Source organism: Typopeltis vanoorti, chromosome 16, assembly GCF_054136105.1.
Source record: "Typopeltis vanoorti isolate ZY-2024b chromosome 16, IOZ_Tvanoo_1.0, whole genome shotgun sequence".
In the NCBI taxonomy this organism is placed as follows: Eukaryota; Metazoa; Arthropoda; class Arachnida; order Uropygi; family Thelyphonidae; genus Typopeltis; species Typopeltis vanoorti.
In genome coordinates, this window is record NC_143564.1 from 43,706,132 (window position 1) to 43,722,848 (window position 16,717).

General features: G+C 37.9%; 1 protein-coding gene across 1 annotated transcript in view; it reads right to left on the bottom strand.

Annotated features, from left to right (window-relative positions):
* Positions 1–16,717, bottom strand: part of LOC150097977 (transient-receptor-potential-like protein) — a 192,748-nt gene that overhangs the window by 119,888 nt on the left and 56,143 nt on the right. The window contains 1 exon segment of the mRNA XM_090406648.1: positions 7,467–7,606. Coding sequence (XP_090262774.1) covers positions 7,467–7,606 — 140 coding nt within the window.

The window sequence follows — 16,717 nt, forward strand, 5'->3', positions numbered from 1 at the left end:
ATGGTGTACTATTGTGGCTTTCTTCCACTGTATTCTGTGGCGTGTATCCAGAGCATGGTCTGCAAGACCAGAATGGCAGTACTGGTGAAACCAGATGTAGTCCTTGTGTTCTGAAATTCTGATATTCGCTGTCCTGCCTGTTTGGCCAAAGTAGGACAATTAAAGCTGTAAGGTGTCCTACTTTGGACAACAACATGTACCGCTCAAGGAAACCTTAGATCTAACCCAAACTAAATTTCCTCCCAATATCTCAGCCCTATTTCAGTTCACAATGAACTCAGGCTATTTCATTTGGCAGGGAAAATTATATAAACAAATAGAGGGGACAGCCATGGGTTCACCATTCTACCCCACCCTGGCCAATTTCTTTATGGAGACCTTTGAAGAGAAAGCCTTAAACTCTGCCCCACAAAAACCAACCATATGGCTTCGCTACGTTCGTGATGTGTTTGCTATTTGGCCACATGGCTCTGATACACCCCTCTCCTTCTTAACTCATTTAAACAGCCAACACCCCAGAATTAAGTTCACCCTGGAAAAAGAGGAAAACAAAAGCCTCCCTTTCCTAGACACACCAGTCACCTGCCAGCCTAATGGAACCTTGGTTTTCTCAGTTTATAGAAAACTCACCCATACAGGCAGATACATTCACCAACAATCCCACGATCCCTCCCACCTCACAACAATGTGGAGTTGTTAAGACATTATACAAGAGGGCTAAACTAATCTGTTCAAATGACAATGCCCTAACCAATGAACTAAATCACATCCTCAACACTTTCTCAGCCAATGGCTACCCCCCCCCAAAAAAAAATATTGAAACCAGTAAACCACACCCCCCCCCATCACAACAAGGGTTACTCTAAATCCATCACCATTCCCTACATCCGAGGCACCTCAGAAAAAATTACAAAAATCCTAAAAAAACATGACTTGACCTCTTGTTACAGACCATATAAAAAATTGGCATCCCTTATCCACTCCACTAAAGACCAACCACTTCCCCCAGACCTATCTGGTGTATACCAGGTCCCTTACAGTTGTAAGTTGTCCTACTTTGGCCAAACAGGCAGGACAGCGAATATCAGAATTTCAGAACACAAGGACTACATCCAGTTTCACCAGTACAGCCATTCTGGTCTTGCAGACCATGCTCTGGATACAAGCCACAGAATACGGTGAAAGAAAGCCACAATAGTGCACCGTAGCAAGTTTAAATTTGAAAGACTATTCATGGAATCAGCTTCAGCCCTAAGAAACATGCCAAACCTCAACAAATTAAGTTGCATGAGACTTCCCCAAATATGGGAGGCTTACATCAGGAGACCTTCAGCTCAACGGCCAAGAATACCTACATAGCCTGCTAGGGGCACCATCAGGACTTTTAGGGAAACCATAGCTTCCTCGCTTCGTTTCTCATTTACTGTTTAGTGCCTACGTACACATGTCTTTATTGTAAGTTCCTTTGAAGATGGCAACGTGCTGAAATATTGGAAATATATTAAAGTTTAATTTAATATATATATATATTCTATTGTACGTTGCAATTTCCTTAAGTTATTTAGTAAATAAAGTAAAGAAGATAAACCCCTAAACAAGAATTAGACTTTTAAATTTACTAGGGAAAACACTGGAATAGGTAGATAACTTCGTCTACCTGGGATCGGTGATTAGCACACAAGGAGAAACTGCATAGGATATACAAAATTGAATCCAGAAAGCACAGATTGCATTTAACATGATGAAGAAAATTTTGGGATCCAAAGAAATAAAACTAAAAACCAAAATAACAAAGGAAAGCATAAATAAAATACAGGTCTATATAAACAAATGCTCAAGGAAGAGACTAGGAATATACTGGCCAAATAAAATAACAAACATAGAACTTTGGGAAGAGAACAGATCAAGCCAGTATCAGAAATGAAATCATTAAAAGAAAATGGAATTGGATACATCACACAATCAGGAAATAAAGCAATTGCAAAAATTGCACTAAAATGGAATCTCCAGGGCAAGAGGAAAAGAGGTAGGCCCAGGATAACATGGAGAAGAGAACTAGAGACAAGATGGCTGGGAGTTCCTGGAAAGAGATCAAAAAAAGAAGCATTGAATAGAGTCAGATGAAAGTCAATGATTGAGGCCCCAAGCTTTGCAGGGAGAGAAGAGGATAGGTAATTCCACGCCATCCCATTTCTGTGCCTACCATCCCCCATACATGCATTCATTACTTCTTCCAAAATCTTCTTCTCTCCTTATGCTGTTTCTCTATGACTCTCTGTCCCCCCCCCCCCATTTCTCTGTTCTCACAGTCTTATCTCTCACACTACTCATCTCCATTCACGAACACTTCAGTTTCACCTAATCCACTCTCTGCTCATTTTCATCACCTCCAAATCCTACTGATACCTTTTTTCACATCATTCACACTCCAGCATGCCAAATCTATTTAAATATGATCCGTCTCTTTTATACAATTTGATTTGTCCCACACATCAACAAACTGCATTCCTTTTTCGTCACACAGGTGTGCTAGCATACCATTCATGATTTTTGCTCTTTGTCTCAACTAATCAGTATCACACCTGGGCAACACACCAATTACTCTTCTTGCATCGATCCTACCATAATATTGTTGCCTTACACTCTCCTTAATAATCTCCTGATTTCCATCTTCATTCTCTCTATGCCCAGTGAAATCATTTGTTCCTACTACAACCACCACTAACTCACTTACTTCTCATATCCAAAGCATCAATCACCTTGTTCATCCTCCCTCCTGGAAAACAGACCTTATACTCTCTCTCATCTAAAACACTTTTTATAATAAAATCTCCAATTACAGCAAAACACTTCAATCATTTTTCCACTTCTTTTTTCTCCGCTCACCTTCATTTCATACTTTCACACTCTTGCATTTGTATCCACCAAATGCCTAATCTCATTTTGCATGTGCTTCATCTCATTTCTTATCTCAGTCATTTCATTTTCAACTCTTACGTTCCAGCAATCATTCTCTCTTTCATACTGGCAATCACTCCTGCTTTTGCTCTGTCAGTCAGTCTACTCACTTCCGTATTCCCAATCACATTCACTACTCATATTCTCTCACTTATCTTTCTGGCTGATACCATTTTCAGTCTTATGCCTATCACTGTCTTTCACCTTTTTGTCTAATATTCACACCTCATTCCTCGACTTTCATTTAAATCACTCTAGTTCATTATTCACACTTTCTGCAGACTCTCATCCTCTAACTTTTCTTGTTCAATTTCTCAATAAATCCATATTCCACATTCCCTATGCATATGTATTACACTTCCAACAACAAAATATCTTAGAAAAAGTGGGACTGTGAGTGTAGGATATCAGAATTCATGTGAGATTATGAACAAAAGAAGACAAGATATGAATACAGGAATGACCCTAATGGGAATAGCAGAGTCAAAATACTTGAATAATGAGGTAACGAATTGTGGGAAAGAAAATGGGATCAGGATAAAGCTATTGTGCTTATACACTGATGCGAGGAGTAGTGGGAATAAGGGCATAGAGTTTATGGCTTTGATACAGTTAGTAAGTACATAAATCATTGGTGTTAGTAAGACATAGTTAACAGAGGATGACATACTCATAGGAATAGAATGTGATAGTTATAGCATTTTTAAAAAGATAGAAAAGATAAGAGAGGAAGTGGGATATTATTGATGAGTTCAGAAGAGTTGTGTCCTCTCAATGTGGAACTTGATGAAAGCAATAATGATAATGGCTTTGAAGACCATGAAATGCAGAGGGAGATGATTCAGAAATGTTTACACAGATGACACAAGGGCAACAGGAGGGTGATAATAATGGTTGACTTAAACTATGGCAGCATTGACTGGAAGCAAGAAATATGTGTGAGTAAGGGAATGCCTCTAACTACTTAGGGATAACTATCTTATGCAGCATATAGTTGACTTGATAATATCATCTCATACAGGATAATAGAGGATGTCATCATGATGCTACCAAGTGGTGAAACTGATCATGTGGTTTTGACATGAGGAGTGGCTAGGCAGGTGCAAGCTTCACAAAAGAGGAGAAATGTGTGGAATTACAGAGGAGACTATAATAAAATAAGGAAACCAAATTCTTCCCTAAGAGAATAGGCAAACCTTTTAGCCCCAATTTTGGAAATAAGTAGCTGGCCTACACTCTTTATCAGCAACAAATTGAGTTCATTTCTACTAACCATTTGTAGACTTATGAGTGATAAATATATGGAAGACAACTTCCTCTGTCTCATATTCCTACCAAGTACATAATATTACATGAAACAGTTTGCATTCTATGTTTAAGTTTAAATTTTTTGAAATGAGAGGTTATAAACCAATTTCCAGGAGAAAAAAAAAACTATTTGTTGCACCAAGAATTGAATGACTTGGTAAGTGGTTGAAAAAAAGAAAAGGAAAAAAAAAAAAAAAAAAGATCCTCTAACCAGTGAGAAGAATTGAGATGATAAGTGTCTTTCTTCTGCCAATCTAACATCGTGAAGTTATCACCTGAACATATGGCATGTAACGAGTTTTTTTTTTTTTTTTTGTTAGTTTTAATTAAAATTTAATGGATTTGGCTATCTAGGGATATTTCAAATCTCAACTTTATTCAGTAAAAATAACAAGTTTGGGACATTTCAAAGAATGCATATGAAATAAATTTTGTGCCATAGCCCAAATACACTGCTATGTATTGGCAACTCCTATAGGTAAAGATGACCTTTCTACTGCTTCTGCCTGGTATCTCCAACTCTGGGCCTGGCTCCCACTGAAGAGACCTCAATAAAGGTCGAAACTAGTCTGGGTAGTGGCCAATCCCTTAATGCATAACAGTATACATATCCACAAGGAGATGTGTTTTGCATTATGGGAGATACTGGGATAGGAGTGTTGGTAGCTTGCTCCACCTTTGCTATGAGTTGCCTGGTGTTGTACTACTTACCAAGGTAAGATAGTACAACACTATATTCAGTCCTGAAGATATTTTCAGGTGCAAACTTTGTTTGCTCTCACTGGGATAAAAGATTAAACTAAATTTATTATTGAAGTCCTGGACTGTTGTGGAGTGGATGTCCCTTGACCTCACCTGAGGTTCCCATCCCATAAATATTCAATAGGCTTGAGATCAGGGCTCTGCGAAGGCTAGTCAAGTGTGGTGATGTTTATGTACACAAAATATGCAGTTACAGCAGCAGTCTTATGGCACAGCGCATTGCTGCCTTGTTGAAAGAGATAATGGTTAGTTCCATAGAAACACCACTAAGCAGGAAGCATTGCATTGTCCAAAATGTTCAGATACCTCTCAGAGTTCAATGTTGTGGCACCACAAACAAGGAAAAACAGGATGATACTATCACCACTACCTCTGATTTTCATAGTTGGGGTTATGTACTCTGGTAAAAGACATTCACTGGGCATCCTCCACACCTGTCCATCTGCTCAAAAGAGCTTGTAGTGTGATTTGTCGCTCCATGACCTATCAACTATCCAAGCTTCTGTGTCTGACTGTATGTGCTTTTTGCACCACTGAAGATGATGCTGCATGTTGGTTGGATAACATGGGGCTTGCATATTGCAGTCCTACCATGGAAACCCATGTTGTGAGCCTCAGTTCTGAATGTTTTTGTGCAGATTCATGTTTCAGTCGATGCCCAGAACTCCGTATTCAACATGTTGGCCAATGAATGCTGGTTTTTACATATTATCATGATGTGGGCTTGCACATTGCAGTCTTACCATGGAAACCCATGTTGTGAGAGTCAGTTTGAATGTTTTTGTGCAGATTCATGCAGTGGTGCACTCAGGATTTAATCTTGGAGGGGGGCTCGAGCACTCACGATTTAATCTTGGGGGGGGGGGTTGAGTAGACGATTTATGAATACACACTATGCATTGCATATGACCTATGACTCAGCATCTGCAGTGATCACTAATACATGACAAATAGTATAGAAATAGAAGACACAACATAAATTAAAAAAATCAATTTTAATTAGGAAAAGATTTTTGGAAAATTTTCTAGTGTTTATTTCCTTTTTCTTTTGGGGGATCCAGGGCCCCTTGGCCCCTCCCTGGGTGCGCCACTGGATTCATGTTCTATTCAATGCCCAGAACTTCGTGTTCAATGTGTCGGCCAATGAATGGTGGTTTTTACATATTATCTTTCAAAGCACCCTATGGTCTTGTTCGTTGAGTGTGGTTGATCATCTACTGCAGGAAGCACTTCCATCTCAATGTAGTATCACTGATTGTTGACTCAGGATGGTCAAATTTGTCAACAATTTGCACAACAGATGGGCTTGCAACATGGTGGTTGCAAGACATTTACAAATGTCCTATCACAACACCTCTTTCAAACTCCGTCAGTTCCCTTCTCACAGCCATTTCACCCAGACACAGTTACACTGACTTGGGAGGATCATATTCCTCCAATTTATACAAGCTACAAACGTGTGACTCATTGCATGGCGCAATGTACCTTGCCCATGGGGTGTACATTGACTTCTTTCCAAGCAGCATATTCTAACAAACATGGGAACATACTTATATTTTCCTTTACAAGCATGCTTTGAGATGCGGGATATGTTTTGAACAATTATAATAGCTATCCTGATTTATTATTCTATTTTTTATTATTACAGTAATCTGAAATTTATCGACCTTGAAAAACAACAACCCTTTGATTTACCAACTCTTGCATATCAATGGACTTCTGGTGCAGCACTATGTAATTGTACTTCAATTATATCAACAGCAAATTCCTTATGTGAACGGATAAATGGTAGATTCGTATATATTATTTTTACTGATTATATACACTAACCACTCGGCCAGCCTGGCTGGCCCAATGGTTAGCATGTCCTCTCTCCAGCAAAAAGGCTGTGGGTTCGAATCCCGCCATAGGCATGGGATTCAAACGAATGTTTGTGATTGTCTGTGGAAATACTAGTGGTGGTGGTTGGAGGTAGATGGCATTGGTGTAGTTGCAGTTAGTTGGTGGATTGAGTGGTGGAGACAGAGTAGTAGAGCAGATGCCCTCCTGTCGATGAGTCTTTGGACTCCCTGGAGGTGTCAAATAATAATAATAATAATTATAATATAACATATGATGTTCACATAAATATCATATGATATGTGATTATATACACATATTAACAAAGTTAAAATGTTTTAATAAAGTTGCTGACTTTATACTAAACATTTAAATTTTACTGTTCTGTAATGACATGCTAGTTCCTTGTTCAGTCAATGCTTCAGTACTGTTGGCCCACTGGTTAGTAGGAAATTTTTATTTTGTAAGCCCATTAGTCATTATCCACTTGGTAATTGGGACTCATTGGTTGGATTCTCTTTGAAACAAGAGTGAAGAAGACAATTAAATTTAAAAACACACATACTATACAGCTAGGAAAATACATGTGAGTGCCTTACCTGAAAATAGGCGAAAACTCTGAGACCAGCTGTAGCCACATATAAAAGATTACGTATGAAATCGATGATGTTCCACATGTTGTGAAAATAATTGATAAGACCATGTTTCCATAACTCTCTTGTTTCTTGCCAAATATGAGCTGGAATAAATAAGAGAAAAAATTATAACAGTAAAACGCAAGTAAGGAGATGTACCAAGAAATAATAACAATAATTAGGGCTGGTTATAGCCCTAAAAATGAATTACTGTGTTTGTTTACAAATGCCCGAAGTATCATAAATAAGGGAAATGGTTTCATGGATTGAGTTTATTTGCCCCATTGAAATAAGTGAAACATGGTTAAATGAAGATCATATTCAATGGGAATAGAAATCAAAGGATACAGTATTTTTCGCAAGGATGGAAAGGACAAGAAGGGGAGTGTTGCTGCTGATAGCAGGAGAATTATGTTCACATAAAGGTAGACATGAAAGAGGGAAATAATGGCAATGGTTATGAGGCAGTGTGGTGTAATGTGCAGGTTGACAGTAAGACATATTTAGTTGGATGTTGCTATAGGCCCAGAAATGTGGACTGTGGTGATGAATAGCTGTATAAACAACTTGGATTAGTGAACCAAGGAAGGGTAATTATTATGGTGGCATAGTTTGGAATGAAGAGATAGCATATGGGAATAAGGAAAATGAATTTCTCAAGTTCTTGAGAGATAACTATCTCAAGATTTTGCAGAATGTAAAGAAGAGCACGTGAGGATCGAGAATTTTAGATCTGATCATCTCATCAGAGGATGTAATTGTGAGTGAGATTTCACACCTTCCTCCAGTTGGTGGGAGTGATCATAAAGTGATTACCTGGGTTGTGGCTAGCCATAAGCAGACTTTTGTAAGGTAAAGATATATGTGGAATTATAAGGCTGGTGATTATGACAAGCTTAGGAGACAGCTTAGAGCAATAGCATGGAACAAGGAGTTGAGTGGTAAGGAAGTAAATGATGCTTGGGAACTGACAAATAAATACATAACAGCATCAATTTGTGAATGTATTTTGAAGCCCAAAAGGCTGAAAAAGGTAGGTGTAAAATGGATAAATGAGGGGATTAAGCACAAAATATGGAAGAAGAAGAAGAAGGTACTTTGGAGACAGTACAAGATGAATAATGGTAATAATCAGTTATATAAAGAGTATAAAGAACAAGTCAGGAGAGTGACTCAGTAAAGACAACAAAAGTGCAGTATGAGCAGAAATTGGCAAATCAGGCAAAGAAAAGCCCTAGAGAGTTTTATAAGATATCTGGCAAGTAGAAGGAAGAATGATGATGGTAAGATGATGTCAATGGATAAAAATGGTAGAATGGTAACTGCTGCAGAAGACATGAGGACTTTTAGGAGAGGATGGCTTAAATGTGACTGACCAGGAGGTATTTTGAGAAAATAATAACCTTGATGTCAATAAGGCGATAGGATTTGATGACACATCACCACTCTTAAGGTATTGGTCCAGGGAATTGGCGGTAACATTGCCATGCTTGTTTAATAAGAGTCTTACAACAGCACAGGTTCCAAGGGAGTGGAAGGAGAGTAAAATTATTCCACTGCATAAAGGTGGTGATAAGGCTGTAGCTTCAAATTATAGGCCAATCTGTATATCTGGAGTTGTGGTGATGGATTGATAACAGAAATGGTTTGATAACAGCAGTATTCTCTGCAGTTATCAGCATTAGGCTTGTTAAAGGGAGATCATGTTTTACTAACTGATTTATGTACTATAACAAGGTGACAAAGACCTTGGACAGGGGAGATGCATATACAGTATTGTAGTTGGGTTTTGCAAAAGCTTTGATAGACTGCACACGACAAACTGTTAAATAAATTGAAACAGAATGGGTTGGATAACAGACTTCTGAGTTGGATCAGTGACTAGCTGTCAGATAGGTATCAGAAAGTTGTATATGGGGGTGCACTATCCTAAAAGAGGAAGGTCACTAGTGGTGTACAGCAAGGGCCACTTTTGGGTCCATTGTTGTTCAACTTGTATATGAATGATATTGGGATGGGTTTAACTAGTGATATGCAGCTGTTTGCAGATGATGCAAAATTGGGAAGAGCAAAGCAGAGGCAAGCAGATGTACTGGCCTTGCAGAAGGACTTGAATAGATTGCATGAATGGGCAGGTAAGTGAAACTATTAGTTCAATCTTGCAAAGTGTAAGGTTTGGAAATTTGGTAAGCAATGCAGAATGCAAAATATACAGTTGGTGCAGAAACTTTAAAGGAGGAAGAGAAAATGAGAGATCTGAGTGTTGGTGGACAGGAGTCACATTGCACAATTTGTGAAGACATCACATCAGATAATGGGAATGATGTGGAGTGCCCTGACATGCAGAAATAAAGCAGTTATGATGTCAATGTATAAGGCCTTATCAGGTCTCATATGGATTATTGTGCACAGATCTGGTCACCGGGTTTTCATGATGACAAAGATATGTTCAAAGGGTTCAGAGAAGATTCACAAAGGTTGTCAGTGGGCTTTCAAATGCAGAGTGCAAGAACAGATTGAGAGAATGTAAATTGCAAAGCCTCGTGAACAGTTGGAAGAGGGGAATATATTTGGGACATACAAGCTAGTCAGTGGTTGTTATCAGGTTGACATAGAAGAGATTTTTCATAGAATGAGAGAGGGGTGGAACAAGAGGAAATCACTGAAAACTATAAAGAGGGTGTGAGCAGAAGAGTGAGGAGAAGTTTCTTTGCATGGACAGTTGTTGGTGACTGGAATGCATTGCCTGAGTACGTTGCGAACGTAGACACATTGAATCAGTTTAATGGATGGTTGGATGAGCTTTGTGTGTGATAGTGTGTACCTCTAATGATGAGTTTCTGACTTCATGGAGATCAGATGTTAATAATAATAATAAATTTTATATCTTCATTAATGAAATTTGGACTTCTTGAGGGAAAACTGTCTTTGGCAATATTATTAGTCAATATTAGTCCTTGTGCTGTTGACAACTGGGAACAAATATGAAGTCTTGGTCATAATGACTATATAGTCCTGACTTGGAAGACAAATAGGTATGCAGAAATTTCAAGGCGAAGGGATTTTATATGGAATTATATTGCAAGCAATTATAATATTTATTAACTAGCTTGGAACAGTACAGTGGATGAAAGAATGTGAAGGAAGAATAGTTAGTAGTAGTGAATGGAGAGATAGTTAAGAAGAAATGGATAATAGCAATTGCAGATTGTATACCTGAATTAAAGAACGTAAAGCAATTGGTGTAAAATGGATGACTACAGAAATCAAATGGGAAGTGCAGATGAAAAAGAGGTTATGAAAGGTATATAAAGAGCAGTGAAGAATAGTTGCATGGGGGATATAATACTCAGGCTAGGAAGGTAGCTAGTATAGTAAGGAGAAAAAATTAGAATACAAGAATACTATGTAGCCATTAGGAGGAAAATTGATTGTGAATGGAGTACCTTGCTGAATGGAAACAATAATTTGGTGACGAAAGCAAATGATGCGAAATACTTGAACTATTTAATGATAGCTTTATTAGGGAATTCATCCTGATAGAGCAGTGCTCAAATACTGAGCACTGCATATCTGTAAGATGATGGGAGATGAGGGAAAACAGATGGAATTTTACAAAGTGATTTAAGGGTTTTATTGTGTTTTAAGCAAAGTGTTCTAATGTGTTAAGTAACTAACCTTACAATTAATCTAGCTATTATAATGCAAGTTCCTGAAGAGAGGAAGAAGATTAAGATATGGCCATTGCATAAGGCTGTTGGTGGTTGTGGTGGCAGAATGGAGGGGATCAAGCTACAGACTAGTTTGTATTTCTTCTGTGGTTGTTAGGATTTTGAAAAAGTTCTTAAGAACTTCTATACAGAATTGAATTTTATTGGTTTTTTCAAAAGCATGTGACAGAGTGTCACATGACAAGTTTGTATAAGAAGTGGGAGAATCACGTTTTATCCTCAAACTATTATCCGGTTTCTTTTATTCCAGTTCTTTCCAAAGTAATGGAAAGAGTTATCAACACTCAACTACTATGCTATCTTGAAGATTTTCAGCTAATAGATGAGTGCCATTATGAATTCTGTCACTGTCAATCAACAGGTGATCTACTCACTTATATCACCATATCTGGACAGTGAGTCCTAAGTGGTTGCCTTTGATATCTCCAAGGCTTTTGACTAGGTCTGGCACAAAGGCCTATTAAGTAAACTCCCATCATTTGATCTGCCCCTGACTTCTGCAGCTGGATGCTCCCTTCGGATGGTGATTGGTTTGTTATCTTCAAAGGATACATCAATGCAAGTGTCCCACAAGGCTCTTTTCTCTCACTCACCCTATTCCTTCTGTATATAAATTATCTATTCCAGCAGACTACCAACCCAATACATAGTTTTGTTGAAGACAGAACATTGCATTCCATCTTTTCATTTGACAAACTTGGCAATGCATGCATCACCACATTCTCCAGAGCCTTAACCACTACCACTTTAAATACAGATCTCCAAAACATTCCTCAATGGGATTTGGATAATCTTGTCAATTTTAATGCTAGAAAAACACAGCTCTGTCTTATTTCTCACAAAAAAGAAGCCATCTCCTCCAACCTTACTCTTGACAAGACCCAAACCCCTATGCATGATGAGATTATCTTCTTGGGATAACATTAATCTCAAATCTCTTTTGGCACAAACATTTCACAAATACTGCCTCCAAAAAAAATATGTTTTCTTTTTGCTCATGGCATTACTTTAACTCCAAAGAATTTCTAACTTTATACAAATCCATCCAACCATTGAATATTGCTGTCACATCTGGGGTGGTTCCCCTAAGAGTTCCCTAAAGATACTGGACTCTTGTACAGAAAAGATTGATTGTCAGTCAGATTGATTAATGATCCTCACTCACTAATACAGTTCACTCGCTTTCACACAGATGTTCAGTTTCTGCTGCTTGCATATTCTACAAATTATTATTATTATTACCCTATTATTATTACCCTCATGGAGTCAAAGACTCATCTGGGAGGCCCTTTTATCACACACACACACAGCTCATCATACCGTGCCTGGAACACATTCAAACTCCATGCAGACACCACCACACTCTCAGGTAAGGCATTCCCAATCATTTACAAGTGTGCACAAGAAAAACCTGCCTCTCACTCCCCTACTCACACCTTCTTTATACAGTTTCCAGGGATGATCTCTGATTCTCCCCCGAACTATTTTCTGTAGAACTTCTCCAGCATTGATCCTATAACAACCCCTTACCAACTTGTAAGTCCCTATCATATCTCCCCCTCTTCCTCCTGTCCACCAGACTCTGCAAATTACATCTTCTCAATCTTTCCTCATACTCAACATTTCCAGAGGTCAGAAACTACCTTAGTCAGTCGCCTTTGGACTCTTTCCAACATCTCTTCAGCCTTCTGAAAACCAGGTGACCAAATCTGGGCACAATAATCCATGTGTGGCCTAATCAAAGCCTTATACAAAGGAACAAGAATCTCCCTACTTCTACATGTCAGTGTCCTCCACATCCTTCCCAGAAGCCTTTGTATTGTCTTCACAATTTTGGCTATGTGTCCCCTAAATTTCAGATCCTTATCCACTGTTATCCCCAGATCTCTTATTTCTTCTACCTCCAACAATATATCCTCACCAAGCATAAATTCTGCATCCCATCTTTGTTTTCCAAATTTTAAAACCTTACATTTTGCAACATTGAACTCACGTCCCCATTTCCGTGCCCACTCAATTTATTCAAATCTTCACCAATATCATTAATATACAAGTTAAACAGTAATGGTCCTAAAACAGACCCCTGAGACACTCCACTAGTGACTTTCCTTTTCCTGGATATCGCTCCCCCATACACAACTTGTTGATACCTATCAGATAGCCAGTCTCCAATCCAATGCACTAATCTAATATCCAACCCCATCTGCTCTAGTTTGACTATCAATTTATCATGAGGTACTCTATCAAAAGCTTTTGCAAAATCTAAGTATATAACTGTGTATCCCTCTCCTCTGTCCAAGGAAGCAGTCACTTTATTGTAATAAGTAAGTAGATTACTAAAACATGACCTCCTTTTAGTAAATCCATGCTGTCCATCAAAGATAATACAATTGTTGTCGACTCAACTCTGGATCCTAGTTCTCACAAGCTTCTCCAAGAACTTAACCACAACACCTGACACACAGATAGGCCTATAGTTTGATGCTTGAGTTCGATTACCTCCTTTATGAATTTGCTCAATCTTGCCCTCATTCCACTCCTTAGGAACTCGACCGAGTGCGAGACTCTTATTAAAAAAATATGTCAAGGCAGGTGTCAACTCCCTGACACATTCCTTCAGAATACGTGGTGATATATTATGAAGTCCCACAGCCTTATTAACATCTAGTTTACTCAACTCCCTATACACCTCTTGCTCATTTACAGTCAGGTAGTCAAGAAGTAGAAATACTTCTACTTCCACTGTTCATCAGAATTAGCATTAAATAATACACCCACTTCTGTCAAATTAAATTAGTTACTGTATGCATTTAAACTTGTGCAGCAACTAATCAACACTCCCTCACAGTGCATCTACAAACTCACAGAATAAATTTCTCCTGCTCTTTGTCCATCCCGTCCACTTTTGCCCTCTAGAATAGTCTGCCATCCGATGTGTTTTCCAAGTAATACAATCCACCATTCTTCAAGATAATTACAAACAAGTTCCTTCTTGCCTATCCACAGTACTAATGTAATATAAGTTGACCAACCTCTCTTAGATGGGTTCCTGATTTAAAAAAAAAAAAAAAGCAAATGATTTATAACCGATGATGGTCTGGTGCAGCACATTTTAGGGAAATCGTATGGTTGCACGATTCCATGTGCTTATCATAACTGTACACAAATATAATACATATCCCTTTTCAAATAAGCTAAAATAGGTGTAAATAGTATTATATGTGAGATTTTAGGGTGTATATACATATATTTCTTTTCATTTTCATTTTCGTTCTTTTTTTTTTTTTTAATTTTTACTTAACAATATGTGCACTTTTTATTTATTTATTTTGAATGCTTGGGGAGATACTGTACATATTCAAGGGACATCCACCTCAGTATAGATAACCTAAAATTTGCTCCTGCCAGTCTTGTTGGCCAAGTGGATAAATGAATAAATAAATTCCGAGTGATGATACAGCGTTCCCCCTTTTTACGGGAGTTCACGGTACCATCTAGTTCCCCCAAATTTTATCCAAGCTCCGGTACCAGCATGGGCTGAGGAATCAGACCTATGGCTGGGTCAGTATTCCTGACTGTAATCTGTGTGTGTCCTCGGACCGGTTTGCCTGCTTGCAGGATGAAAAACATATATGATAAACTGGCGGTAAAAAACCCTGCTGTCCATGCCCAAGACCGGCTAACTTGGCTATGGCTGAGGAAGATCCTTGAGCTCCTCACGTCGTTGACAGGAATCGAACCTAGGACACTCCTTCCTCAGGCATATGGTTGTGAAGTGCAAAGCCACTAGACTAACCGTGCGGACGGCCAAGTGGATAGCATACTCTGATAGACATCAGAGGGTGGTGTAAGGTGGAGTGAAATTCAAGCAAATGAGGGTGAGTAGTGAAATGCCCCAGGGTTCTGTACTAGGACCACTACTCTTTAATTTGTATATTAATGATATACCAGATTTGAAGGGGGGGGGACATTCAGTTGTTTGCCGATGATGCAAAACTAGGGAGGTCAATAGTTGATAAAAGTAATATAGATACCTTACAAGATGATTTAAATAAATTGACACTGTGGACAAACGATAATGGAAAATGGTTAAAGGACAGAGGTCAATTCAGTATTGTAAAATGTAAGGTAATGCACTTTGGATAGAAAAGTCATAGTCTTTTGATTCCATGGAGTGCCCATCAGTGGCGACCAGTGAAAATTTTCAGTGGGGATGCTGCATATACAAAATTTAAAAAAATAAAAAATTATTTTTTTTCCTAATCAGTAACCAATTTATTATTAAATAAATTTACATATTAAAAAATGACTTTATTAAAAATAGTTCACCCTCACCACGAACAAACACCAATAATAAAAGTTTTGTATCTCACAGAAATAACGCGTGCATGCATACAATTTATCTGTAAGTCAGAATCACTTGCAACGTGCAATGACAAGTGTAAACGAATATCGGTGAGTCTAGCTGCAGTTGGTGCGATAATTCTGACACTGTTAGATTGCAGTGCATTTGTTTTGTGTAACGATAATTGAAAATATATAATTCTTTTCATATTTTGAGCAGTGACACTCATCATAATTTGGCCTTGTATCTATAATAAATAAATAATTATATGTTATTTTAACAAAATAAAATAAGATTTACAAAAAATAGTTCACCCTCACCACAAACACACACCAATAATAAAAGTTTCGCATCTCACAGAAATAACGCATGCAACACTGCCCAAACGAGCAGTGATCAAATCAGTTGTAACGTGCAATGAGAAGCGCAAACGAATATCAGCGAGTCTAGCTGCAATTGGCCAAATGTGATAATTCCAACAAAATTTTGTAATCTAAAGCATTAATTGAACAATTCCAATTATTAACTATTTAATAAATGTCAAAACATAAGCTGTAACCTTTAACATGTTGTGTTGCATTTATATAATGTTATAAGCATTGTTATTATTTATGAACACAAACAAAATTTAATTTTTTCATTTTTTTCCTTGGGGTGCTGCAGTGCCTATGTACGAGCCGCCACTGGTGTCCATATAAATAATTATAATAATACTTGCTCTCAAACCAACATGTTGTGGGTTCGAATCTCACCTTAAGCATGAATGTTTATAAAAGCCTGTTCTAGATGAGCATGATAGCTCTTTTGAGTTTATTGTGCTTGTCTTGATTATAAAAAGAAAAAAAAAATACTCAATAGAGTGGGGGGGGGAGAGCTCTTAAAAGTTAGAGTTTAGGGACCACACCAAACTTAAATTCATCCCTGCTATTATGTTATAAATAAACAATGCAGGCACTGCCTTTATTAAAATATTTTTACTACCGCCTTTTTCCAGAGCAGTTGTTAAGGTATATGCCATCCCTAAATTCAAGAAAATATATAAAATTATAAACAAAAACAAACTCTGTTTTTATGGTTAAGATATAGTTTTGCTGCCCTCCATACTTGATGCTCCTAGGCATTGGTTGCAGTTTATGACT